General features: G+C 43.6%; 2 protein-coding genes across 2 annotated transcripts; both read right to left on the reverse strand.

Moving 5' to 3' along the window:
• Positions 1 to 7,274: 7,274 nt before the first annotated feature.
• On the reverse strand, positions 7,275 to 22,806 carry LOC124151860 (solute carrier family 46 member 3-like). Its single transcript, XM_046524526.2, has 2 exons — positions 22,624 to 22,806; positions 7,275 to 10,566 (listed from the first exon to the last, which is right to left on the reverse strand). The coding sequence occupies exon 2, from the start codon at positions 10,540 to 10,542 to the stop codon at positions 9,058 to 9,060; it is 1,485 nt and encodes a 494-aa protein (XP_046380482.1). The 5' UTR covers positions 10,543 to 10,566; positions 22,624 to 22,806; the 3' UTR covers positions 7,275 to 9,057.
• LOC125379972 lies at positions 7,677 to 8,210 on the reverse strand. The gene has a single exon (XM_048395897.1). It carries the CDS (start codon positions 8,208 to 8,210, stop codon positions 7,677 to 7,679), a length of 534 nt encoding a protein of 177 aa, XP_048251854.1.
• Positions 22,807 to 24,443: the final 1,637 nt, after the last annotated feature.

Genomic DNA, 24,443 nt, shown 5'->3' on the forward strand with positions numbered 1-24,443 from the left:
CACGTCTATTCCAGGGTTAACGTAATGGAAATGTGGGTTCGAACCTCACTGGTGGCACGTCTATTCCAGGGTTAACGTAATGGAAATGTGGGTTCGAGATAAGCTAGGCATTCATACTATTCGTGAAAGATAACAGATCAATTTCAATAATAACATGACGTCACATCAGAATATAATATATGTTATGGTCGCTGGTCTCACATCAGCTTAAAAAAACAAACTGTGACGCTGAACAACAGCCGCTGCGTAGCTATTATTTATGTACATAAACATCTTAACATGAGGCCATAATAGTTCTATGAATATTATATTCCTGTAGTTAATGCACATATCAATTGTAATTACTAAACGCACTCATTACTATGTATGAATAGATGAGCATGAGCGCACAGGCCAATTCACCGTGATACGACGGATGCAAAAAACCCAGCAAGACTAGTGTTTCTGTTAGTGAGATACAAACAGTGTTCCCACGATGAATCGGTGACGTCAGGAGGGACAGATGAGGTGTAAGAATTAATCCTGATCTAACACCGCGTGTGTTGCTCATATATTGTGACATTCAGACCATTTTCACACATCCCAATTCAGTTAAGAAGATCAAATGACAACAACAAGCCATTGGGTGAACTTATGACAGTTTGTGTTACATATATTCACAAAGCTCACACCATCCGACGTTTACCGGGCACGCTGCCATGGGACTGTAAACCAGGATATATATATATATAAGATCAATGGATCCTGACGCGGCCAAGGGTCGCAACTCTCTCTGCGATTTCTATTGTCTTAAGCTACAGTCACAAAGACAATGCGACCACGATGCAACCTCTTGGCGACTGGCGATCGCTGAGACCGGTGCCCATATTTGGAATTAGGGTATGATCGCCGATCAATCAGCGATAGGTTTTGCAACTTGTCAGTGATTGACCGGCAACTATTCACTGCAGATACGGCGAAATGTTTGCAACCGGTTGAGACCGATCGGTGACTAGTCAGCGAATCTTCGGTGACTTGTTGCAGCTGAACGGGGACTGGTCGTTGACTAGTTGTCGATCGATCGCCGATCAAAACATAATGCATATAAAAAGGGTGTTTTTCTGAACCAAATCATTTCTTTGCAAGCTGTTGTCGATGAACCGCCGGCAGATCACCGCCTTATCACTAATCAATCACCACAAGGTTGCAAAGAGTCAATACCCTTGTGTAGACGAAACCGATCGCCGGATAGTGGAAACCAATCTGCGATTAAAATAACACCACTTGGGGGCCACTAGGAGACCGATGAAACCTCCGAGCGACCCAATCGGTCACAGCCAGCTGTTGTGCATGTTCAAAAGACTGGTTGCCACCGAATGTGTTTTGCGATCGCTCTGAAACCTTGTGGCGACCTCAGTGAAACCTTTCAGAGACCCCTGAAACCTCATTGCAATCGTCAAATAGTTTGGTCGCCAGGAGGTTGCATCGCGGTCGCATTGTCTGTGTGACTGAGGCATTAGAAGATTGGGCCTACTTGAATTGGACAGTGAATGAGTGTACTTGGTTTAACGCCACAGTATTTCAGTTATATAATGGCGTGTCAACCTGACCTGGAAGGAAGTGAGGTGGAATATCGACGTTTATAACCCACGAGAGAGGGTATGGTACTGACGACATGCGAGTACACATCAATCAGGCACACCATGCACGGGAGTCATCATACTCTATTGGATGTGAAAACGCTACCAAATAATTTTTGGGTATTGTTTTAGGGTTTTCATTATTATAAAAAAGCAGCACCACCACCACCGCCCCCAGAATTTAATAATATATCCTCATAGGTTCTGATATGTACGTTCCGAAGATATAAAATTATATTAAAGCACTGGTTATCAGGTGTGTGAACAACATGCACTGTGTCAGCACAATCATTATGCCAGCAGGTGCACGTCATACTTCTACTGCAGTGTTACTGAGACAGCTGCAGCAGGTGCACGTCATGTTTGTACTGCAATGTTACTGAGGCAGCTCCAGCAGGTGCACGTCATGCTTGTACTGCAGTGTTACTGAGGCAGCTCCAGCAGGTGCACGTCATGCTTGTACTGCAATGTTACTGAGGCAGCTCCAGTATGTACACGTCCTGCTTGTACTGCAATGTTACCGAGGCAGCTCCAGCAGGTGCACGTCATGCTTGTACTGCAGTGTTACTGAGGCAGCTCCAGTATGTACACGTCCTGCTTGTACTGCAGTTTTACTGAGGCAGCTCCAGCAGGTGTACGTTATACTTGTACTGCAATGTTACTGAGGCAGCTCCAGTATGTACACGTCATGCTTGTACTGCAATGTTACTGAGGCAGCTCCAGTAGGTGCACGTCATGTTTGTACTGCAATGTTACTGAGGCAGCTCCAGCAGGTGCACGTCATGTTTGTACTGCAATGTTACTTAGGCAGCTCCAGTAGGTACACGTCATGTTTGTACTGCAGTGTTACTGAGGCAGCTCCAGTAGGTGCACGTCATGCTTGTACTGCAGTGTTACTGAGGCAGCTGCAGCAGGTGCACGTCATGTTTGTACTGCAATGTTACTGAGGCAGCTCCAGTATGTACACGTCATGTTTGTACTGCAATGTTACTGAGGCAGCTCCAGCAGGTGCACGTCATGCTTGTACTGCAGTGTTACTGAGGCAGCTCCAGTATGTACACGTCATGTTTGTACTGCAATGTTACTGAGGCAGCTCCAGCAGGTGCACGTCATGCTTGTACTGCAGTGTTACTGAGGCAGCTCCAGTATGTACACGTCCTGCTTGTACTGCAGTGTTACTGAGGCAGCTCCAGCAGGTGTACGTTATACTTGTACTGCAATGTTACTGAGGCAGCTCCAGTAGGTACACGTCATGCTTGTACTGCAATGTTACTGAGGCAGCTCCAGTATGTACACGTCATGTTTGTACTGCAATGTTACCGAGGCAGCTCCAGTAGGTACACGTCATGTTTGTACTGCAATGTTACTGAGGCAGCTCCAGTAGGTGCACGTCATGCTTGTACTGCAATGTTACTGAGACAGCTGCAGTATGTACACGTCCTGCTTGTACTGCAATGTTACTGAGGCAGCTCCAGTAGGTACACGTCATGCTTGTACTGCAGTGTTACTGAGGCAGCTCCAGCAGGTGCACGTCATACTTCTACTGCAGTGTTACTGAGACAGCTGCAGTATGTACACGTCCTGCTTGTACTGCAATGTTACTGAGGCAGCTCCAGTAGGTACACGTCATGCTTGTACTGCAGTGTTACTGAGGCAGCTCCAGCAGGTGCACGTCATACTTCTACTGCAGTGTTACTGAGGCAGCTCCAGTATGTACACGTCATGCTTGTACTGCAATGTTACCGAGGCAGCTCCAGCAGGTGCACGTCATGCTTGTACTGCAGTGTTACTGAGGCAGCTCCAGTAGGTGCACGTCATGTTTGTACTGCAATGTTACTGAGGCAGCTCCAGCAGGTGCACGTCATGTTTGTACTGCAATGTTACTGAGGCAGCTCCAGTATGTACACGTCATGCTTGTACTGCAGTGTTACTGAGGCAGCTCCAGTATGTACACGTCCTGCTTGTACTGCAATGTTACTGAGGCAGCTCCAGCAGGTGCACGTCATGCTTGTACTGCAGTGTTACTGAGGCAGCTCCAGTATGTACACGTCCTGCTTGTACTGCAGTGTTACTGAGGCAGCTCCAGCAGGTGTACGTTATACTTGTACTGCAATGTTACTGAGGCAGCTCCAGTAGGTACACGTCATGTTTGTACTGCAATGTTACTGAGGCAGCTCCAGTATGTACACGTCATGTTTGTACTGCAATGTTACTTAGGCAGCTCCAGTAGGTACACGTCATGCTTGTACTGCAATGTTACTGAGGCAGCTCCAGTAGGTGCACGTCATGCTTGTACTGCAATGTTACTGAGGCAGCTGCAGTATGTACACGTCCTGCTTGTACTGCAATGTTACTGAGGCAGCTCCAGTAGGTACACGTCATGCTTGTACTGCAGTGTTACTGAGGCAGCTCCAGTAGGTGCACGTCATGCTTGTACTGCAATGTTACTGAGGCAGCTCCAGCAGGTGCACGTCATGCTTGTACTGCAGTGTTACTGAGGCAGCTCCAGCAGGTGTTCGTCATGCTTGTACTTCAGTGTTCCCGAGGCAGCTGCAGCAGATTTCCTCACGCCTTGTAGAAAGTGCCATGATCTGACAACAGAAGTCTTGTAAACAAAAGTGACAAATTGTGCGATTCCGACTATATCATAAGCATGTGTCTATAAATCGCTATCAAAAATCGATGAAACCAGGTGTTCTCGAAAAAGTGAGATGATCCTGCCCAACTGGTGGCACCCATTACAAACACATGCAAAGGCAAGTCAATTGATAACCCGAAATAATACGCATGGTCAAAATACGGAACTCCATCGGACATCATTTTTGTTACTGATGCGTCAAATTTGGAAATATCCTTCACATGTCTACCATAAAACTTCCGAAAGCTTAACTGAGGCCTTGGGAGTTGACCCGTTGATCAAGAAACTTTTGAGCAAGAGTCGTATGACGCTCTTTGAAATCTTCGAGGATTGTACCTCAAATGTTGTGAAAAGGAGACACCATACGCTGGAGCTACAGGAACACGGTTCGGCATCAAGGGCAAGATGGCCATTGGAAAGCTGAGGTCACTCACTCCGCATCTTCAAAACAGATCTAACTACGAAACAGACGAGGCTGGTCGCCTTTATTTCCAGTTCATTGTGTAAATCTGTGGAAGGGAATTGGGTATATGATGGTCATTGAACGATATCAGATATGGATAAAACTGAAGCTAAAGTTAAAATTGCCTTTTTTTGATTTGCCAAACCGAGCAAACATTCATAATGATACATATCAACAAGAAAAAAGCACAATTTGTACGTCTGACCGCATGTCTTTTATTCAGGAATTAGTGCTCTCTCTCTCTTCACGACGAAGGGGGCACGGATGGCCCAGTCGTTTAAGGCGCCGCGATTCGTTGTGCACAGTTGCGTCCATTGGACACACTAGAAACCTATAATTGTGGGTTCGAATCCCGGTTCGACCTGATTATGTTTCGAGGTTTGTCAACACCATACCGGTGCTTGTCCTGGGCTTTCCTCACACATTAAGCTGACACGTCGTGACATAACTGGAATAATGTTCAAAGCGGCCTTAAACCCAACCCACTCACTCACTCTTCACGGCGACGGTATGGATTAGACTGACCGTTTTGGTGCAGTTCATGGAGATCATTCTATGTTTTGATCTGTTTAACACTGGACTAAAAGCACCAAGGAACCGCTGTGCTGCGTCAGGCAATAAATACTTACTTTTTTATGTAACTTGTAAACCGGTAGGGCAGGACATGCTCACCCTGTTCGCGAACACCTGGTGTCATCACTGATGTTCAGTGGTCCATTCATGGTGGAATCTGTTTCGGCAGAAAATCTAGGCCTGTTATTCTCTTGCATTGACAATTTATATTCCTCAATGTTTCAGTATATTGGTGATACGAATCCCCAGGAGAAACCTTATAGAGCCCAATGCTGACTTTGCATCAGGTTCCTAAAGCTCGGTAAGACTTCACAGTAAAGAATATTGTGGATATTTATACCCCTTGTTCCCAAGCCATTTATGTTTAGGTACGACAAATACCTCGCATGAAAGTCTATTTTGCCAAAAGTTATGGAAAGCGTCGCGTGTCCTCACTGTCGCATTAAAGTTGTAACTTGCGTGAATTGTTTTGAATTGTGGTGGGTGTTGATGTTGATATCGCTTTTAGCAATAGTGTATAATGGCGGTAAATACCACAACCGGGTTCCTGTAATGTCGAGCTCGGGTGTTGACGAGTCAGTGCTGTGGGCACCCCACCCACTCCTCGACATAGGTTTACAATACACATCAGGGCGACATCTTAAAACTATCATTGACATATTAAATTACATTCATGAGAACACGGTTGAAATATTCGTGAAAGACAAAACAGAAGTCAGGATGCGCTGAAAATAGCTTTAATCTGCTCAAAGATACTCATAACACCACCGAAACCAATTGATGATCGGAACTGTAAATACACGTACACATTTAGATTGGCGTCACGTAGTCGTATAGTTTCATGACACTGACATGAGCGAGGACTGTACCAGTGAGTGATTATAGACAGAACTATAGTAACAGACTCAAGAAATTCTTCCTCGAACAGGTTTTGTTCATGATGTCATGGCAAACCAGTATTACTCTGTGACTTGCTCCAGATTTCACGATATGCTGCACGTGATTTCCACACTTTCCACGCTAATCCTGCACGAGGCAAAAGGTGCATTTCGAATCATGAATCTATGACGTCACATGTGATGCGTTTATGAGCGTCAATTCACACAACGTACTAGTATGTTCGTTTGTGGTTCGAACCAATCTAATATCTCTTGAGTTTGAATATTTTTTCATGTATTAACCAACATGTATGGTATTCGCATTTATTTTGTAGATGAATACATATTTCATAATGAAATGACGTAAGACGTGTATGTATTCTGTGTAAAGGGAGTGTATGTATTCTGTGTAAAGGGAGTTATGTATTCTGTGTAAAGGGGGAGTATGTATTCTGTGCAAAGGGAGTGTATGTATTCTGTGTAAAGGGAGTGTATGTATTCTGTGTTAAGGGAGTGTATGTATTCTGTGTAAAGGGAGTGTATGTATTGTGTAAAGGGAGAGTATGTATTCTGTGTAAAGGGAGAGTATGTATTCTGTGTAAAGGGAGAGTATTTATTCTGTGTAAAGGGAGAGTATGTATTCTGTGTAAAGGGAGAGTATGTATTCTGTGTAAAGGGAGTGTATGTATTCTGTGTAAAGGGAGAGTATGTATTCTGTGTAAAGGGAGAGTATGTATTCTGTGTAAAGGGAGTGTATGTTTTCTGTGTAAAGGGAGTGTATGTATTCTGTGTAAAGGGAGTGTATGTATTCTGTGTAAAGGGAGTGTATGTATTCTGTGTAAAGGGAGTGTATGTATTGTGTAAAGGGAGAGTATGTATTCTGTGTAAAGGGAGTGTATGTATTCTGTGTAAAGGGAGTGTATGTATTCTGTGTAAAGGGAGTGTATGTATTCTGTGTAAAGGGAGCGTATGTATTCTGTGTTAAGGGAGTGTATGTATTCTGTGTAAAGGGAGTGTATGTATTCTGTGTTAAGGGAGTGTATGTATTCTGTGTAAAGGGAGTGTATGTTTTCTGTGTAAAGGGAGTGTATGTATTCTGTGTAAAGGGAGTGTATGTATTCTGTGTAAAGGGAGTGTATGTATTCTGTGTAAAGGGAGTGTATGTATTCTGTGTAAAGGGAGTTATGTATTCTGTGAAAAGGGAAACCTTGTTGCTTCTATAGCCTAGACTCCCCATAGAAACCTTGTTGCTTCTGTAGCCTAGACTCCCCATAGAAACCTTGTTGCTTCTGTAGCCTAGACTCCCCATAGAAACCTTGTTGCTTCTGTAGCCTAGACTCCCCATAGAAACCTTGCTGCTTCTGTAGCCTAGACTCCCCATAGAAACCTTGTTGCTTCTGTAGCCTAGACTCCCCATAGAAACCTTGTTGCTTCTGTAGCCTAGACTCCCCATAGAAACCTTGTTGCTTCTGTAGCCTAGACTCCCCATAAGAACCTTGTTGCTTCTATAGCCTAGACTCCCCATAGAAACCTTGTTGCTTCTGTAGCCTAGACTCCCCATAGAAACCTTGTTGCTTCTGTAGCCTAGACTCCCCATAGAAACCTTGCTGCTTCTGTAGCCTAGACTCCCCATAGAAACCTTGTTGCTTCTGTAGCCTAGACTCCCCATAGAAACCTTGTTGCTTCTGTAGCCTAGACTCCCCATAGAAACCTTGTTGCTTCTGTAGCCTAGACTCCCCATAGGAACCTTGTTGCTTCTGTAGCCTAGACTCCCCATAGAAACCTTGTTGCTTCTGTAGCCTAGACTCCCCATAGAAACCTTGTTGCTTCTGTAGCCTAGACTCCCCATAGAAACCTTGTTGCTTCTGTAGCCTAGACTCCCCATAGAAACCTTGTTGCTTCTGTAGCCTAGACTCCCCATAGAAACCTTGTTGCTTCTGTAGCCTAGACTCCCCATAGAAACCTTGTTGCTTCTGTAGCCGAGACTCCCCATAGAAACCTTGTTGCTTCTGTAGCCTAGACTCCCCACGGTGGGCCATGGTAAGAAGGAGGCAGTTAATAAACGTTTTAAAGATACCCGTCCTCAGCATATCAGTCTTTGACCTGTTTCTTTAACTTTGGTAACCAGCTATTTTTTTACGTGCCCAACATTTGCGCATATTCCCCAAACTCCAGAGACAAATGTTGCGGCTACCACGCGGAGTAACCAAATCCACAGACCCGACCACAGGTATGCCAGGCAAGAAGGGCTGTGGTCCAATACTGGCCACTTCTTTAAAAGCAACACTACTGATGAAATCGTAGTATTTCTATTTTGGTCTATCATTCACAATATGCCACATACAGATGCAATACGAAGCATGTAACTGAAGCAGCACCAACGTTTGATCGTTTCTGCGTTCTAAGTGGTTGTAGAGACCACCCTCAACACATGTGGTTTCGGCTTTGTGGGGAGGTTATTTGTAATGTGTAACCATATACTGTCTTTACAAAATAATTCAAGTGTCCAAGCAATAACATCAAACACCATAGGAATATGTAGAATTGGGGACAGATAAATATTATCAAGGAACCCTTTCCATTATCCTAAGAAATCTCTGATAGAAGGGGCCAGACATAGCATTTGATCGCGGTGTGTGATAAACTGTTATGTAGTTGAAAGTGACTGTACGTGGGTTGTGTTACTCTGTGATGCACCATGTGTTATGGAGTTGATATTGACTGTACGTGGGTTGTGTTACTCTGTGATGCACCATGTGTTATGGAGTTGATATTGACTGTACGTGGGTTGTGTTACTCTGTGATGCACCATGTGTTATGGAGTTGATATTGACTGTACGTGGGTTGTGTTACTCTGTGGTGCACCATGTGTTATGGAGTTGATATTTAGGGTGTACATGCTGGTAATGGCTGTGGATGCTGCGGTTCGCTCTCAATTTCATCCACCTCCCGCTTTACCTCGTTCATGGAGTTATAGGACTTGTCTGTCGATTTCTCTCGCTTGTCTGCAAATGCTAGAAGTAGATTATATGATCCAGATAGCTGTATTTCTTTATGAAGCCAAATCAACATTAAGAACATGATGAAATATATCATGGCTTCCACTAAATAAGCAAAACCCGGGAAGAAGAAGACAGAGGCGGCATATATATTTGTGAACAGAATCGTTCCTATCAACTTAGAGGCAGTTTCTCCGCTCGCAACAAGTGAGAAGGTTTTTCCAAGCTCGTCCTCACTCACGTGTTTGCTCATGAGAGATCTCAGGGCAGAGGTAATCATTCCAGCCAGGGCTCCTATAACTACGGAAGTATACACCATCCACGTCTCAGAGCAAAAGCCCGCCCACACAGACCGCACAAGCTTACATCCTATACCTATCATCACAATGAACACATCCGGGATTTTCATGACTGAAGACAGAACCGGTAGGAAGAGGAGGAGGCACACTCCCATGACAGCATAGTCCAGAGAGAGGAGGTAGCCATACCAGGACTCCGGCCAATACAGAGGGCTCCTCTGAACAAAAAGAACAGTAACATCCATCTCGCCCACCTTACACGTCTGGTTGATGATGGTGGCGATGAACAGGATGACGACGATGCAGCGGGTGTTGTCTTTACGTTTCTTGAAGAGGACCATCAGTGAATCCCTGATTCCTGAGATGTTAAACAGTGAGCAGGATCGGTGTGGGTCTCCAGTGGCCTTCACCGACTCCTCCATACAGAAGACAGTGGTGAGGACTGACGAGGCATGGAAGACCGACACCACACAGAGCGTCACCTGGATGTTTGTGGTATCCTGGAGTGTCCCAGACAACAGGGAGCCAGCAAACAAACCAAAGAAGTTCATGGCCAGGAGTTTTCCTAGCTTCCTTGTACGTTGATCCTTGTCCGTAATGTCAGCGGCGTAACTGTTCACGGCCATTGTGATGACAGAACTTTTGCCAAAGATGCCCTGAACTGACGCACCTGTGAGGATGAGGACTAGGGAGTAGTCAGGGTACTGGACACTGATCAGGTACAGAATCACAGCAAACACACTTCCAAGACTTGGAATCATCATGGGGATTTTGCGGCCATACTCGTCACTCCATGCACCACAGAATAAGCCAAGAACGATGGCGGGAACGTTCACTAAGATCCGGTAGTACATGAGATAAGAGGCCGCTTCGCTCTGAATCTTGTCCTCGTGCTGGTGGAACAGGCTGATCTCGGTACACACCGTGGTGTTCCTGTGGTACATGTGCTTACACACTGCCTGCACGATGTAGGGGCGGATAGTCGCGTCCAACATGGACTCGCCCGTCTTATAGAGGAAGAAAATGGTTTCCGCCATGAACGTTGAAAATGAGCACCAACTGACGAGCATCATTGTGATGGGCGTCTGGTTGTAGATCTGAAATGTACAAAGTCAGGTCGTTAGTTTCATATTATTTTTCATCTAAATAGAGTGCTGTTATACAATGCACAGTTATACAATATATAGTTAAACAATATAAACTGTTGTATTAGGGTATATGTAACTGCTGCAGCTGTCAATGACGTGCAAGGACATTACTGCATGTACGTGACGGTGTGCATATCAGATGACCGGAAACGGTACGTTTTTCACGGATGCACGTGAACAGGCAAACCTTAATGGATTTCTTTGATCATCTTTATATTGGAAACAACGTTTTAATAAATACAAAATGGGAACACTAGCCAGGAACTGGACGCCAAAACGACTTACAGAACGCGAACTCGCCGTATCTAAAAGTAATGACAATGTTCCACTTACTGAAAACATGCAGATAACTGTTAACAAGAACAACCACACTGTAAATAGTTAGTGTCACATAAATCCCACATGCGTCACACTGATTTACAGCACAAAAAATATCCAAAATAATTTCAGGAAATAGACCATCAAACACACTTAACACAGCTAGATTTGATCCTCAAACAGTGAATGCGAAATGTTCAAATCGCCAGGAGGAAACAGTCAACAATCTCAAGGTATCCATTTTGTTGGTGGCGTCAGCACATTGTTTGTCAGTTATGAACTGTCTAAAACATAACGATTAATCTTGTTGCACCTCCAACTCCAGTTCCATTCGAACGGTATTTGATTGTCGTCGAGAACGACAGCAACATAAATGTACTGTTGTCACCTCTCCGTGTGTGAGGCTTTGTTTCAATGATAAAAGTTGTGAAATTACACCAAACAATGAAATGATATTGTTGTAATTATTGTGGTATGTTGTAATTGTGATATTGTCATTCCGCTACTTTTACATGTATACTTTTATGTTCATACATATTTGAAAAACCTATAAGCATAATCAAATTAAGAAATATAAAGTAAGGATTATATTATTAAAGCCAAACCTTATCGCCAATCACAGTTGGCGCACTAACGTCACACACTGAAAGTACTATTACATAATTAAATGTCACAGCTTGGCGTCTCCCTCCTTGGTGACGGTGTCCGCCATTTGTAATTAAGGACTGCTGAGTGACGCAACAAGCGACTGCCACCTGTCAGGCATGTATTGTCCAATCAGAATGTCACACTTCGTGTAATAAAGTCATGACGTACAGAATGACTTATCATTATTTCATGCGACCCCCTAGCGTCAATCAGGAGATGACGGTGACACACCCATACGGGAGTAAAGTAGTGACTTGGTCGCACCAAGAAGTGACAGTTATACGCCAGCGACGCACCAAACTTTTAACAATATTTCTGTTTTAGGAACTCGGCGAATGGATTTTCCTCAAAGAAGTTATTGGGTTATTTGTTTGGCTTGATTGCCAAGGAATAAATGACTTGTATATCTACGCATAATGTACCGCAAGATTTCTGCAATTTTGGTGTATTTGTTTCTTAAAAAACGTTTAAGGTGGAAATGAAAATCGTTAAGTATTTCCCATACAAAAAAGACCCGTGAGTTATGTATCTATTTGACTGTGACATGAAAGGAATAGAGAGATTTGCTGAACCATCACTGACGTATCATGCTCTGGACTGGTCTAGTTAAGGCAGGGGGCGCATGGATTAAAGTGGGAAGGGGGTGAAAAAATGGACGAATCTCCTTAACCCTCATGGTAGCTGGGTGTGAACACCGCGCTGTGCTGACGCTACAGGTATAAAAGTATTCGCATGCGAGAATGAGTTCGCGGGTAACTCCCAGGTCAGACAACACCTCCACCATGGCCATTCTCTAACTTACCCTCCCTCTGTAGCGGCAACTTGGCCCCTTGACGTCATTTAGGAGGTGATACTATTTCAACAGTTTGGATTAAAGTGGTACCTGAAAGCTTGTAACGTTTGGAGTGAGTTTCCTAGGAAAGACACTTTGGGGTACACACTCGTTACAAGCCACAAGGTGAGCGGAACGTCTGGGTTCGATCAACTACTTGGACGATCATCTGCAAATGAATGAAATTTGACAAATTTCCTTGATGGGCTGCAGCACGTGCGAGAGTGGCACCAAAAACGCATCACTTATCGATAATGTAAAGAGGTTTGTGAAATAAGGGTGGGTTGAGGTGAAATAGGGTTCAACTTCGCGTCCAAGCTTAATGCATTTATATAGCAACGTGTATGCACGTGTGTGTGTGTGGTTGCTTGTACTGGTATGGACTGATGCCGATTTATAGTGCTAGCACACTGAGATACCATGCCATAGTTTAACATGAATACATCACTCAGACATAGTTTACTGACTCCGAGCCGAACAGTCCTTGTTTTAGCCCCTTAATGCCGAGCGCCAGGCAGGGTAACAACAAGTACCATCTTTCATCGTTTTTTGGTATGACGCGGCTGGGGATCGAACCCCCGGAGCTTCCACTCTCCGGACGGACACTCTACCACCAGACCACGGAGGCGGTCCTGTGAAATGAAGAAAAGGTGAACGTTCAACCAAGGTAGGATACAACGACGAGTTCCATTCTATCAACTAGGAACTGCACATGTACTGGAATAATATTTTTCAAGACATGACGTTCGTAATTAGAAACAATGACAATGTGCGATGGTATGAATCAATTGAATCCACACATGGGATGGTTATCGCTATTGTTTGACGAGGTTAATTTAGTCAGAGAAATAAAAACAACATGATTTTCATTATCACATATAATATATGCTTTAAGCAGCCCATAGTCCCATTTTATAACAAGAATGTGTTGATGAGTAACTGTCAAAAAGTGATGAAAATAACTGTTGGCAAAAAGGTTAGAGTATCCTGACCCACCAGTTGCAGCTGAAAAAATACTGAACATTTGTTTATGGACAAAATAGGAAACTCGAACTCCATTCTTGCCACTGATGCGTCACATTTAGAAATACCCTCTACATCTATAATAAAACGTTTTGAACGCGTTGCTGATGTCTGGGATGTTGTCACTCGGATGAAGTAACTTTTGAGCATGAATCGTATGACGCTGTTTGAAATATTGGTGGAACGAGCATTATTGATTGTCCATCAAAGTTGTGAAATGTAGACACCACAGACTGGAGCTGCTGGAGAATTGCTCGATATAAAGGGAACGTTGACTACTGGAAAGTGGAAGCCATCCCTCTTGTCGTAGTCTTGTGGAGAGGGTTTGTCACTCGATATCAGATCATTGATATACCTGATGCTTAAGCTAAACCTCTTGGTCAAACTACCTTGGTTTGATTTTGCCAATCCAAGCAGAAATTCTGATTGATAGAAACCGACCAGCAAGAAGGGAAGCACAATTGGTGAGAATGGTGGTGCCTAAATAGCGTATCCCAAACTTTAACATAGACCTTATCAGTGACATCTTTCCGAGGCAAGGGAGTTAACTGACTATAAGAGTCCAGTTTCCACCCTTGCCGAACTAGGCTGGAATTCCTGGGCTCGACCGTAGCGCCACCAGTGGTTATTACGAGTTATGTTCCTTCTAAGCCTCTCCTATGAACCAATCAGATTCCACCTCTCTTATCACTTGCATTTGATTCAAACAAAATGGTGGCGCCCAGTCAAAACGATCTGATTGATAATCAAGATCTATATTGTGATAAAACGGGTCTTACATAGCCAAGTGCATCAAATCACGTGAGCACCTTGATTAAAAACATGAAAAGACTTGGAAAATATCTGTTGACAACGAGTTGGCAGTGCACATGCTTTGCAAATCCTGCAATCGACAGAAATCTGCACGACATTTTACAAACCGGATTTTAATTTCCGTGCGCGATTTTGATTGGACAATGCATAGACTCGTAAGCCCAGCCAAAATGTAACTCCATAATACCAGCCTAGTTCAGTTAACTCCCTTGCCTCGGGAAGATGATCAGTGAGGAAGTCCAGCATTTCACACGTTGTCTTCTCAGTAAATTGCAGATGACATTTGCTTTCATTTTTGACACATTTTCCTAGATCGCTGAAGAAGGAGATGCAGCGCCATCTATGGTCACCACATTGGTGAGACAAGCCCGGTGGATTTAGGAATGTCGAGTGGGTTGGAGGTCTACAAAGTTGAAAAATCAAATGTTTTGACATATTGAACTTTATTCTTTTCTGAGATTGTGAAATACCAAGCAAATCCTCGTACCTTTTTATGCAAATCCACATTGATATTAATTCCATTTGTCTCAAATACGTTCTGTGAATATAAGGAAACTCTCTATGTACTGATGTTTATGGAGCTTTCAATCCAGTACAAAGTGGAATGGACATGTCTTGATGTTTTATAGTCAAGTCAAAGTTGATAGTACTGATGCGTGGTTTTGGCAGATTTCTTCATAAGTGAACATTCTGGCTTTATATGGGACATTATTTGACATGTCACTTATATCAAACTCTGTGATCAAAGAATTAATATAGTGATGCTTACAGACAAAGCTGATGTTATTTCAGCCTTGTCAGTGGGAACACCTACAAACTGTTCATGCAGGACAGCCAGACGTTGGATGACAGCTGGCTTGGACAGAATGGATTTTTTTCCATTTCTTTCCCCTTTTTCAGTTTGTGCATGCTACAAATGACGTCACGCATTGACTTAACCCACTCAGAAAGACATTCAACGGGTTCCTTTTCTCTTTTGGACGATTTGGGCACATGTTCGACACCATACCTAATGATCTTAAAGTCAGTGTTTATGTCAGCGCTCTTTTATGGCAGATGAAAACACCCTACAGGTGACACGATTTAAAGGATTGATAAATACCCCAGGAAAAAACTCAAAAAAGCATATTTAAATACGAAATAGGTACCTAAATGATCAAAAAACCTGCCGGTAGCATCGGCAATTCACACAATTTGCTTAACAAATAAGTATATATTGCTACAGCAGAACTCCCGCCAGGCGACGGCGGCCTGCAAACAAACCAGACGATGAAGTGATCGATGAACCAGAAATTCCAGTACCACGATAGTGCATTTCCTGATTTCGATGAAACTAAAAAAATCGATATGTTAATTTTTGAATTACGTCAGCTGTGTACACGTGCAGACATTCTTCTGACTTTTGGTAAAGAACACACGTTTTAGTATATATTCGTCTCGCTACACGTGGAAACTGCTGACTCGGGCACCGCACCAGCACCGAGTCGTTGTTCCAGCACTCACTCATTCTTGGAATTTCATTTTTAACTCTTAGAAAACAACAGTTATTTCTCAAAAGGAACGTGCGTGTAAAACAACTGGCAGAAATCACGGGACAGCTATGACGTAAACGTATCGATTACTTCTCACTCTGCCTGGCCTTCTTGTCTATTAAGGTTAATGACGGCTTTCGACATATTTGATTTGAATATTTTCAGTCGATGAGAATCAGAAATAGAACCGCTGCAGTTGCGCAGTCGTCTCCTCTCCAGCGTCACGTGACATCGTCCGGCCAATCGGTCCATACAAATATATGCAATCCCTGAAATTCGTACATTGTAGATTGACAAGCAATAGTCACGTGGAACGGACAGCACAGTGCGGGGGAAATCTTTATTTCAAACTTGCTGACTGGTAGAACATATTCACGTGTTTTTAACATTACCCGTCATTTGGTTGAAGTTCAAATATGGCTGAAATCACTTGACTATCCCCACCATATATCACAAGCTTTTGTCAATGCCCGCTACATGATGGCGCGGTGATGAAGCAGGGAGACATGCCCGGGATGGTTGTTATCATCTAACTCAGTGTATGTCACCTCAATTCACAATTCACAGTTTATAAAGATTATTAGGGAACTAGCCTCATAACGCGCTAAGAATGACAGTTCCTGGAACTACGACCTGATGCTTGTAGCGTGTCCAAGTGACCATTTCCACTGTGTTGCAAGACGAATATTTTCTTAAACAAGTCTTTGAAAGGCATTTAGAAGTGATACACAATGGAGAGAATTTATGGATGTCAACTTCTTTATTATGAGGAACACGTTTCGAAGTTTATACTAACTTCTTCATCAGGTGGATTTCACGTGATGAAGGAGTCAGTATATACGCCGAAACGTTGTGATCCTCATAAAAAAGACGTTGATATCCATAAATTCTCTACCTTATATGTACTTATACGGGTTTTTTGCTAAAAGCCGCAGAATCTCTGCACGTGTACACGGCTGATGTAATTCAAAATTAACATATCGATTTTATTAATTTCATTGAAAACAGTTTTTTCTGGTTTGTTTGAGTGACAGTAAGTTGGTTAGTTTAATATTATTAATTATCATCAAATATATATAAGGGTACAGTTTAACTATTTATGCCCTATTTTCTTATTTTAATAATTCATTTATCTATCGTCATCAATTCATTATTTTCATGAATTAATGATGTCACCAAATCAAGTTTTGGATATCAATAATCCCTCACATATATCACTATTTCGATGTTTAGAGACTAATAGAAGGATGCATTTTAGATATCATTGACTATTGAAATATTAATTAACCATCACAATTTCGTTTTTCAATATCACTGAATCATGTTGAAATGTCAAAAACGCACAGGTAGTATGTAGTTCATTGAACCTGATTACACAAAACATCCGGTATATAAAGTGGATATATGGTATTGGAAAATGTTGCCGGCCTGATATTCGACAAACGGTTTGTCAAAACGCAGCAATTGTCGGTTTGCAATGTCTTAAACGGCATTGTTTTCACACTGGTTCAAAACTGTCATGGAGAAAAACAGTAAAGCAAAATGCAGGTGCATGTTATGGCATTCGTGGTAGTGGCTATTTGTCATTCAATCGTCAACATTTTTCAAGTTCGAAACTGCCGAGACTCAGCGCTGCCGATTGGAACATCGCCATAGGATGTATCCAAAGAGGATACGCAGAATCGCAGTCTAGTGTTGCACGCCACTTCAACGTCCACCACAGCATTTGCCGCCATTGTGACGTCAATGTGTATATATACATATATATTCTGGTACTTCCGCTCCGTTAGTAGATGCCCTGTCTGCCCTGTCTGCCCTGTCTGCCCTGTTTGTCCCACTGACAGAAATGTTCATAAAGTTTATTTCCTGTATGAGACAAATACAATTAGGCATAAGGCAACGAGACATTAAAGAAAACACAGCATTTTAACCTCAACGGGATTCGAACGACAGTATCTGTCGATGGTTCTCACGTGGACATTAAAACATTGACAACCACTCGTGCAGTCTGGCCATCATGCAGTCGTCCTCCAGCCTGGTTTCTCTGAGTCGTCGTTAGTTTTGGCCTGACGCTAGTATCGATACAAGAAAGTTGGATACAAGGCACAAGGAAACGCAAGTGAATTTTGATTTTCTTGGAAAGCATTCGGGATTTTGTACCATGGACGTTTGTTAAGCTGCGTCTAGGCGATCCATTATATCCATATCTGTGTCACGTTTTGGCCGTTAACATTACATTTTGATACTGGCTAACGTCAAAAACGAGATACATCGAAAATTGCATTGATATTTCAATGGGAAAGTTTCATGAAGTATTTTCATGAAGTGACGTTTCTTTTGCGTTTAAATATGTATGGAAGACGGAAGCAAAGAAAGTCGATTTACGATTCCAACTCTATTTTGAGCATGAATCCCCCCCCTTCACATTGTGATGATACCACGTGGTCGCTGATGGGGAGACGCATCCTGCCCTACTGGTGAAACCCGTTACAAACACATGCAAGGGCAAGTCACTTTTCCGGCTCCCTTCTCATTCACTCTTACACCAGTGTTAATTTCTCCACCAGCTTAAGATGCAGTTCATATATCCTTGAGCTGAACAATGTTAGGAATGCATTCTATATCCTCCGTCATCATTAGAAAGGAACAGAAAACAAGCGGTTTTTTCCCGAGCTTCCCCGTCTAGTGAATCAATAATAAAAAGCTGAAGTGTGAACTTTCTTACTCTAATACATTCACAAGGAATGGCTATCCCGAGAAAAGGTCACTCGAGATGGGAAATAGGCTGTACGTGATAAATGTCCCCCATCACACTAGGGAACCGACTTACTGCAATAGAGTGAGTGAGTGATTGAGGGAGTGGCATTTGGATGGGTGGGTGGAGTGAACGAATGAGTGAGCGAGTTTTACACCGCATATCAGTTGGAGGCCTTAAGTAATGCAAGCCAAGAGAGATGCAGAGATTACACGTTGACACAATGTAGCTATGCCGTATTAATGCGCTGGATGAACTGCAGGATGACTGGAACATCCAGTTGTGGCCCCCTGGTGGACTTTACAGTGACTCATACAGATATACCGTGACGATATTCTGGCTCTACACCACATGAGTGAGTGAGTTTGGTTTAACGCCGCTTTCCAGTTATATCACGACGTGTCAGCTAAATGTGGGAAGAAAGCCCGAAGTTATGCAGGTCTCAGACGTTTACCACTTTGGTGAAACCTGCGAGCACGGGTATGGTGCTGACAAACCTAAAAAACATAATCGGGACGAACCGGGATTCGAACCCACAATCATAGGTTTCTGACGTGCCTAAGGAACGCTGCTCAGCGAATCGCGGCGCTTTAGACGACTGGGCCACACGTGCCATCCCCTCCCACGGGAAGCTGTCATCCATGCCATCCCCTCCCACGGGAAGCTGTCACCCATGCCATCCCCTCCCACGGGAAGCTGTCACCCATGCCATCCCCTCCCACGAGAAGCTGCCACCCATGCCATCCCCTCCCACGGGAAGCTGTCACCCATGCCATCCCCTCCCACGGGAAGCTGTCACCCATGCCATCCCCTCCCACGGGAAGCTGTCACCAATGCCATCCCCTCCCACGAGAAGCTGCCACCCATGCCATCCCCTCCCACGGGAAGCTGTCACCCATGCCATCCCCTCCCACGGGGAGCTGTCTCAGTACTGACATAACTGTAGCACCGACAGTGTACACAAACTGGCCCCAGTTTATCATGCAACCCCACCAGTATGTTCACGAACTGTGCAGGGGTGAGTGAGTGAGTGAGTGAGTGGTTCTCGTGAGTGAAAGAACACACTGTCGCACGTACAGGGGTATACCAGGTCACCAACAACATGCAGTCGTTCGAATCTTATTGAGGTTTTAATATCTGTGTTTTCATCAATGTGTCGTTGCTGTATGCCTGATTATATTTGTCTCATACAGGAAGATGGCAATGATAGTTTATCTGATTAGTACTTAATCCTTTTCCAGTAAATGACGAGCACCTTCCCGGGGCAAGTGACTTAACTGACTACAAAAGTCCAGTTTCCGCCCTTGCCGCCAGTGGCTATTAAGAGTTATGTCCCTTCTATGTCCCTCCTATTGACCAATTTGATTCCACCTATCATATCACTTGCAATTGCTTCATACAAAATGGCGGCACACAGTCAAGACGATCTGATCGATAATCAAGATTTATTTTGTAATAAAAAAGTCCTCACCTCGTGCAGTGCATCACATCACGTGAGCACCTTGATCAAAAACAAGATTTACAAAATATCTGTCGACTCCAAGTTGGCGGTACACATATGCTTTGAAAATCCTGCAGTTGACCTAAATCTGCATGTTGAAATCCATGTTTTTTACGAACCTGATGTCAAGTTCTTCACGCGATTTTGATTGGACTATATATGCATAGACTCGTTAGTCCAGCCAAACTCCGGAATTCCAGCCTAGGACGGCAATGGTGGAAACTGGACTTTTATAGTCAGTCAACGCCCTTGCCCCGGGAAGATGGTGGAGTGAATGTTGAGAATGAGCGCAATACATTTCAAGACACACTCGCGAAGATTCTAAGCTTGACCCAATGAGTTTCTCACGAGCAGGTGAGCAGTTTCTGTGCGACCTGCAGTACCCTTTGTCAGTGAAAGAAAGGGGTGGCTGTGACCCAGCGCTGGTCGGGAATTAGTAGTACTAATCGCTTCTGTGAAATAAGGGATCGAATAAAATCTTTCGCCCATTTTTTCAGGATAACCCGTAAAATTAAAAAATAGAATTTAAATAAATTTTGGAGTAAAGCCTGAGAAGAAATTCATTTTCGGGAGAGAAAAATGTTTCTAAAAAATACACATATCCAGTTCCCGACACTCCTGACAGAGCTCACAGGTGTTCCCACCGGATCAGTGTATGGCCTTGAAATGCTTCATTCTCTGCGGCGACGTTTTATATATTAAAACAAATATACGACCCAGGGGAGCTGTTGTTTATTTTATTGGAAGGAAGGTCATCATATTTCTAAAACAAATTGCTGAATCTGTATCCCGCTTGGCACATGAACAAAATAAATAGGTTGGAGAATATATATATGTAATATTCTTGAAATTTCCAGGGAATATATGTTATGTCTTATACACCTTGGGAATCTACATGATCCGTAACATTTTCAGGGATTATACATATTCCCTGATTTAACAACGAGTATTTTAGACATATTCCCTGATTTAACAACGAGTATTTTAGACATGTTCCCTGAAACAACGCCATTCATGGTTGTCAGAAGAATTATTATCTCTAGTATCAATATAATAATGGTAATGGGTTTATTAAAAAGAAAAAACTTATTGACAAATGATAACATGATATTGAGCATACATCCGTGCCAAACGCAATGCTGTTACTCTTGTAGTAAGACGGAAGTTATCAGAAGGAGACTTATAATGTCTAACCTGCTTACTGTTTACTGTCACTTGTCAGACACTGTGGCACTCAGAATTACACTGCAGCTTAATCTTGAAATATCTACACCCGTTGGTCTGGTATTACTTCGTGCCAACGGGGCGGTCGGGTAACCCAGTGGTTAAAGCGTTCGCTCGTAACGCCGAAGACCCGGGTTCGATTCCCGACATGGGTACTATGTGTGAAGCCCATTTCTGGTGTCAGGTGAAACATTGTCCCCAACAGTTGGATTCCAACTGCACAGTCTGGCGACGTGTAATGTGATTGTCAGCAACAAGATCGTCAGCGTCAAGGAGTCCACACTGTCAGCAACTTCCTACCTTGAATATCGCCACAACCAAACGTACATTCCTCATTTAACATTTGTTATATTGACACTATGAATGAAACATACCAACCAATCAACTCAGTAAACATTAAAGTGTTGAATCAAGTTTGTACTTTTCATTCTAGCGTCGGTATCCCCCGCCGACTTATTGTTGGTATCGTGCTGAAAGCGGCGTAAAACCAGACGATACACGTGAAATCGGTGAAGGTTTTTTTTGGTAGTCCATTTTCAGTTTGTTGTGACCTTTGTATCACCAGAGAAGCCAAATAATGTTATGATACTTAAACAAGAACACCCGACATGCCCCGCGAACAAGAACATCCGGCATGCCCCGTGAACAAGAACACCCAGCATCTCCCGTGAACAAAAACACCTGACATGCCCCGTGAACAAGAACACCCGACATGCCCCGTGAACAAGAACACCCAGCATTTCCCGTGAACAAAAACACCTGACATGCCCCGTGAACAACAACACCCGGCATGTCCCGTGAACAAGAACACCCGACATGCCCCGTGAACAAGAACACCCGACATGCCCCGTGAACAAGAACACCGACATGCCCCGTGAACAAGAACACCCGACATGCCCCGTGAACAAGAACACCCGACATGCCCCGTGAACAAGAACACCCGACATGCCCCGTGAACAAGAACACCCGACATGCCCCGTGAACAAGAACACCCGACATGCCCCGTGAACAAATCATCACACCACACAGACACACTTTTTTTCTTCAAAAAATAATATATCGATCCATCTGAATATATCTCTTGTTTGTATTCACAATTACTTTTCAAAATTCGGGAAGATCTATATATTTTATTTTGAAGAAAAAAGAGATATACTCCTCCATTACACACGCATGAACTGTATGGGGCAGCGGGCAATGATAATAAGTACGTTTCAGAACGCAGATTTCTAATGGATCCCCATGACGCCAAACAATGCATACACGATGATATACAAATTGCGATATCGTGTCAACATCCCCGCACTTCTCCTTTGTAAGCATAAACTTGTGTGTGAACATAGACCGTTTTGAAACTTACCTGTTTAACTGTAGAAATGATAAACCTTATCCGGAGTTCACTTTAGCTCCACGGGACGCCTGGCGACTGCACATAAGAGCATTCTCCACAGGAATGGTATATCTCGTCATTACCAACAGTAACTTTTCACGTAGGCGAAAGTTCTCCAACCCATATGACAGGGGGAAGCCACAGCCACTAGAGTCATACACACCCATGGCTTTAAATCGTCTCGATTATCGATCCATTGTGTGGCTTTTTGAGTGCGCATACACGTTGAAGCATGTGTTTGGGCGAAACGGTAATTATTCAGAAACCTGTTCTGCCCGGTACGATGATGTCAGTTCAATATAAAAGACAGTGAGCGTGATTGTATTTATCAAGGCCCATTTTCTCTCGATCAAAATACATCACCTGACCATGGGTCCTTTAATTGTGCGAAAAATGTATGTTTATATTTATTATATGTATATATGTATTGCTTCAAATATGGATAGGGGTGGTCGGGTAGCCTAGTGGTTAAAGCGTTCGCTCGTCACGCCGAAGACCGGGGTTCGATTCCCCCGAGGGTATAATGTGTGAAGCCCATTGCCGATGTACCCCGCCGTGATATTGTTGGAATATTGCTGAAAGCATCGTAAAACCACACCCACTCACTCACTCAAAAATAGACAGCATTGACGATGAAGACATTTGTTCAAATGCAAAACAATAATAATGTATTGTGATGTGGGGTTTAAAAAGAACTTGAAGAGAGTGATGGAGTGATTCAGTGTACATGAGATGATGATATGCAGGTGACCGTGAACTTGAATGTATCCATGATGTGTGATACCTGTGTCAGGGGCTTGTCAGGTAGGTGAGGTCAAATGGGGTTTAACGTAACGTCCAAGATTATTGCACTTACATAGAGACGTTGATGCACGTTGATGCACGTGTGTGTGTGTGTGTGTGTGTGTGTGTGTGTGTGTGTGTGTGTGGCTGCTTGTACTAAAGTACTGTCGGAAATGTTCGAAAAATGCTTTTCTGGATTCATTTACTAAATACGAGTCATGGAACTATAAAAGGAGCATATATCAAAATAACGCAAATTGACTAACTGACACTGGGATTACCCTGAGATTTACTGTTACAGGTACAATCATGATAAACTTGGATGGCCATAAATCGTCCTGCTGGGACATGTTGAAGTGGATGGCCATAGCTCGTCCTGCTGGGACATGTTGAAATGCTAGCCATAGCTCGTTCTCCTGGGACATGTTGAAGTGGTAGCCATAGCTCGTCCTGCTGGGGCATGTTGAAGTGGATGGCCATAGCTAGTTCTCCTAGGGCATGTTGAAGTGGTAGCCATAGCTCGGCCTGCTGGGAGATGATGAAGTGGTAGCCATAGCTCGTCATGCTGGCGGGCATGTTGAAATGCTAGCCATAGCTCGTCCTGCTGGGACATGTTGAAGTGGTAGCCATAGCTCGGCCTGCTGGGACATGTTGAAGCGGATGGCCATAGCTCGTCCTCCTGGGGGGCATGTTAAAGTGGATGGCTATAGCTCGTCCTGCTGGGACATGTTGAAGTGGATGGCCATATCTCGTCGTGGTGGGACATGTTGAAGTGGATGGCCATAGCTCGTCCTGCTGGGACATGTTGAAGTACATGTCCATAGCTCGTCCTGCTGGGACATGTTGAAGTACATGTCCATAGCTCGTCCTGCTGGGACATGTTGAAGTGGATGGCCATAGCTCGTCCTGCTGGGACATGTTGAAGTACATGTCCATAGCTCGTCCTGCTGGGACATGTTGAAGTACATGTCCATAGCTCGTCCTGCTGGAACATGTTGAAGTGGATG

The sequence above is a fragment of the Haliotis rufescens genome, unplaced genomic scaffold, assembly GCF_023055435.1.
Source record: "Haliotis rufescens isolate VD_foot unplaced genomic scaffold, xgHalRufe1.0.p SCAF_15, whole genome shotgun sequence".
Taxonomy (NCBI): Eukaryota; Metazoa; Mollusca; class Gastropoda; order Lepetellida; family Haliotidae; genus Haliotis; species Haliotis rufescens.

Coding starts and splice junctions, on each gene's coding strand:
- LOC125379972 (XM_048395897.1), bottom strand. CDS start 8,210: ATGGCCCACCGTGGGGAGTCTAGGCTACAGAAGCAACAAGGTTTCTAT.
- LOC124151860 (XM_046524526.2), bottom strand. CDS start 10,542: ATGATGCTCGTCAGTTGGTGCTCATTTTCAACGTTCATGGCGGAAACC.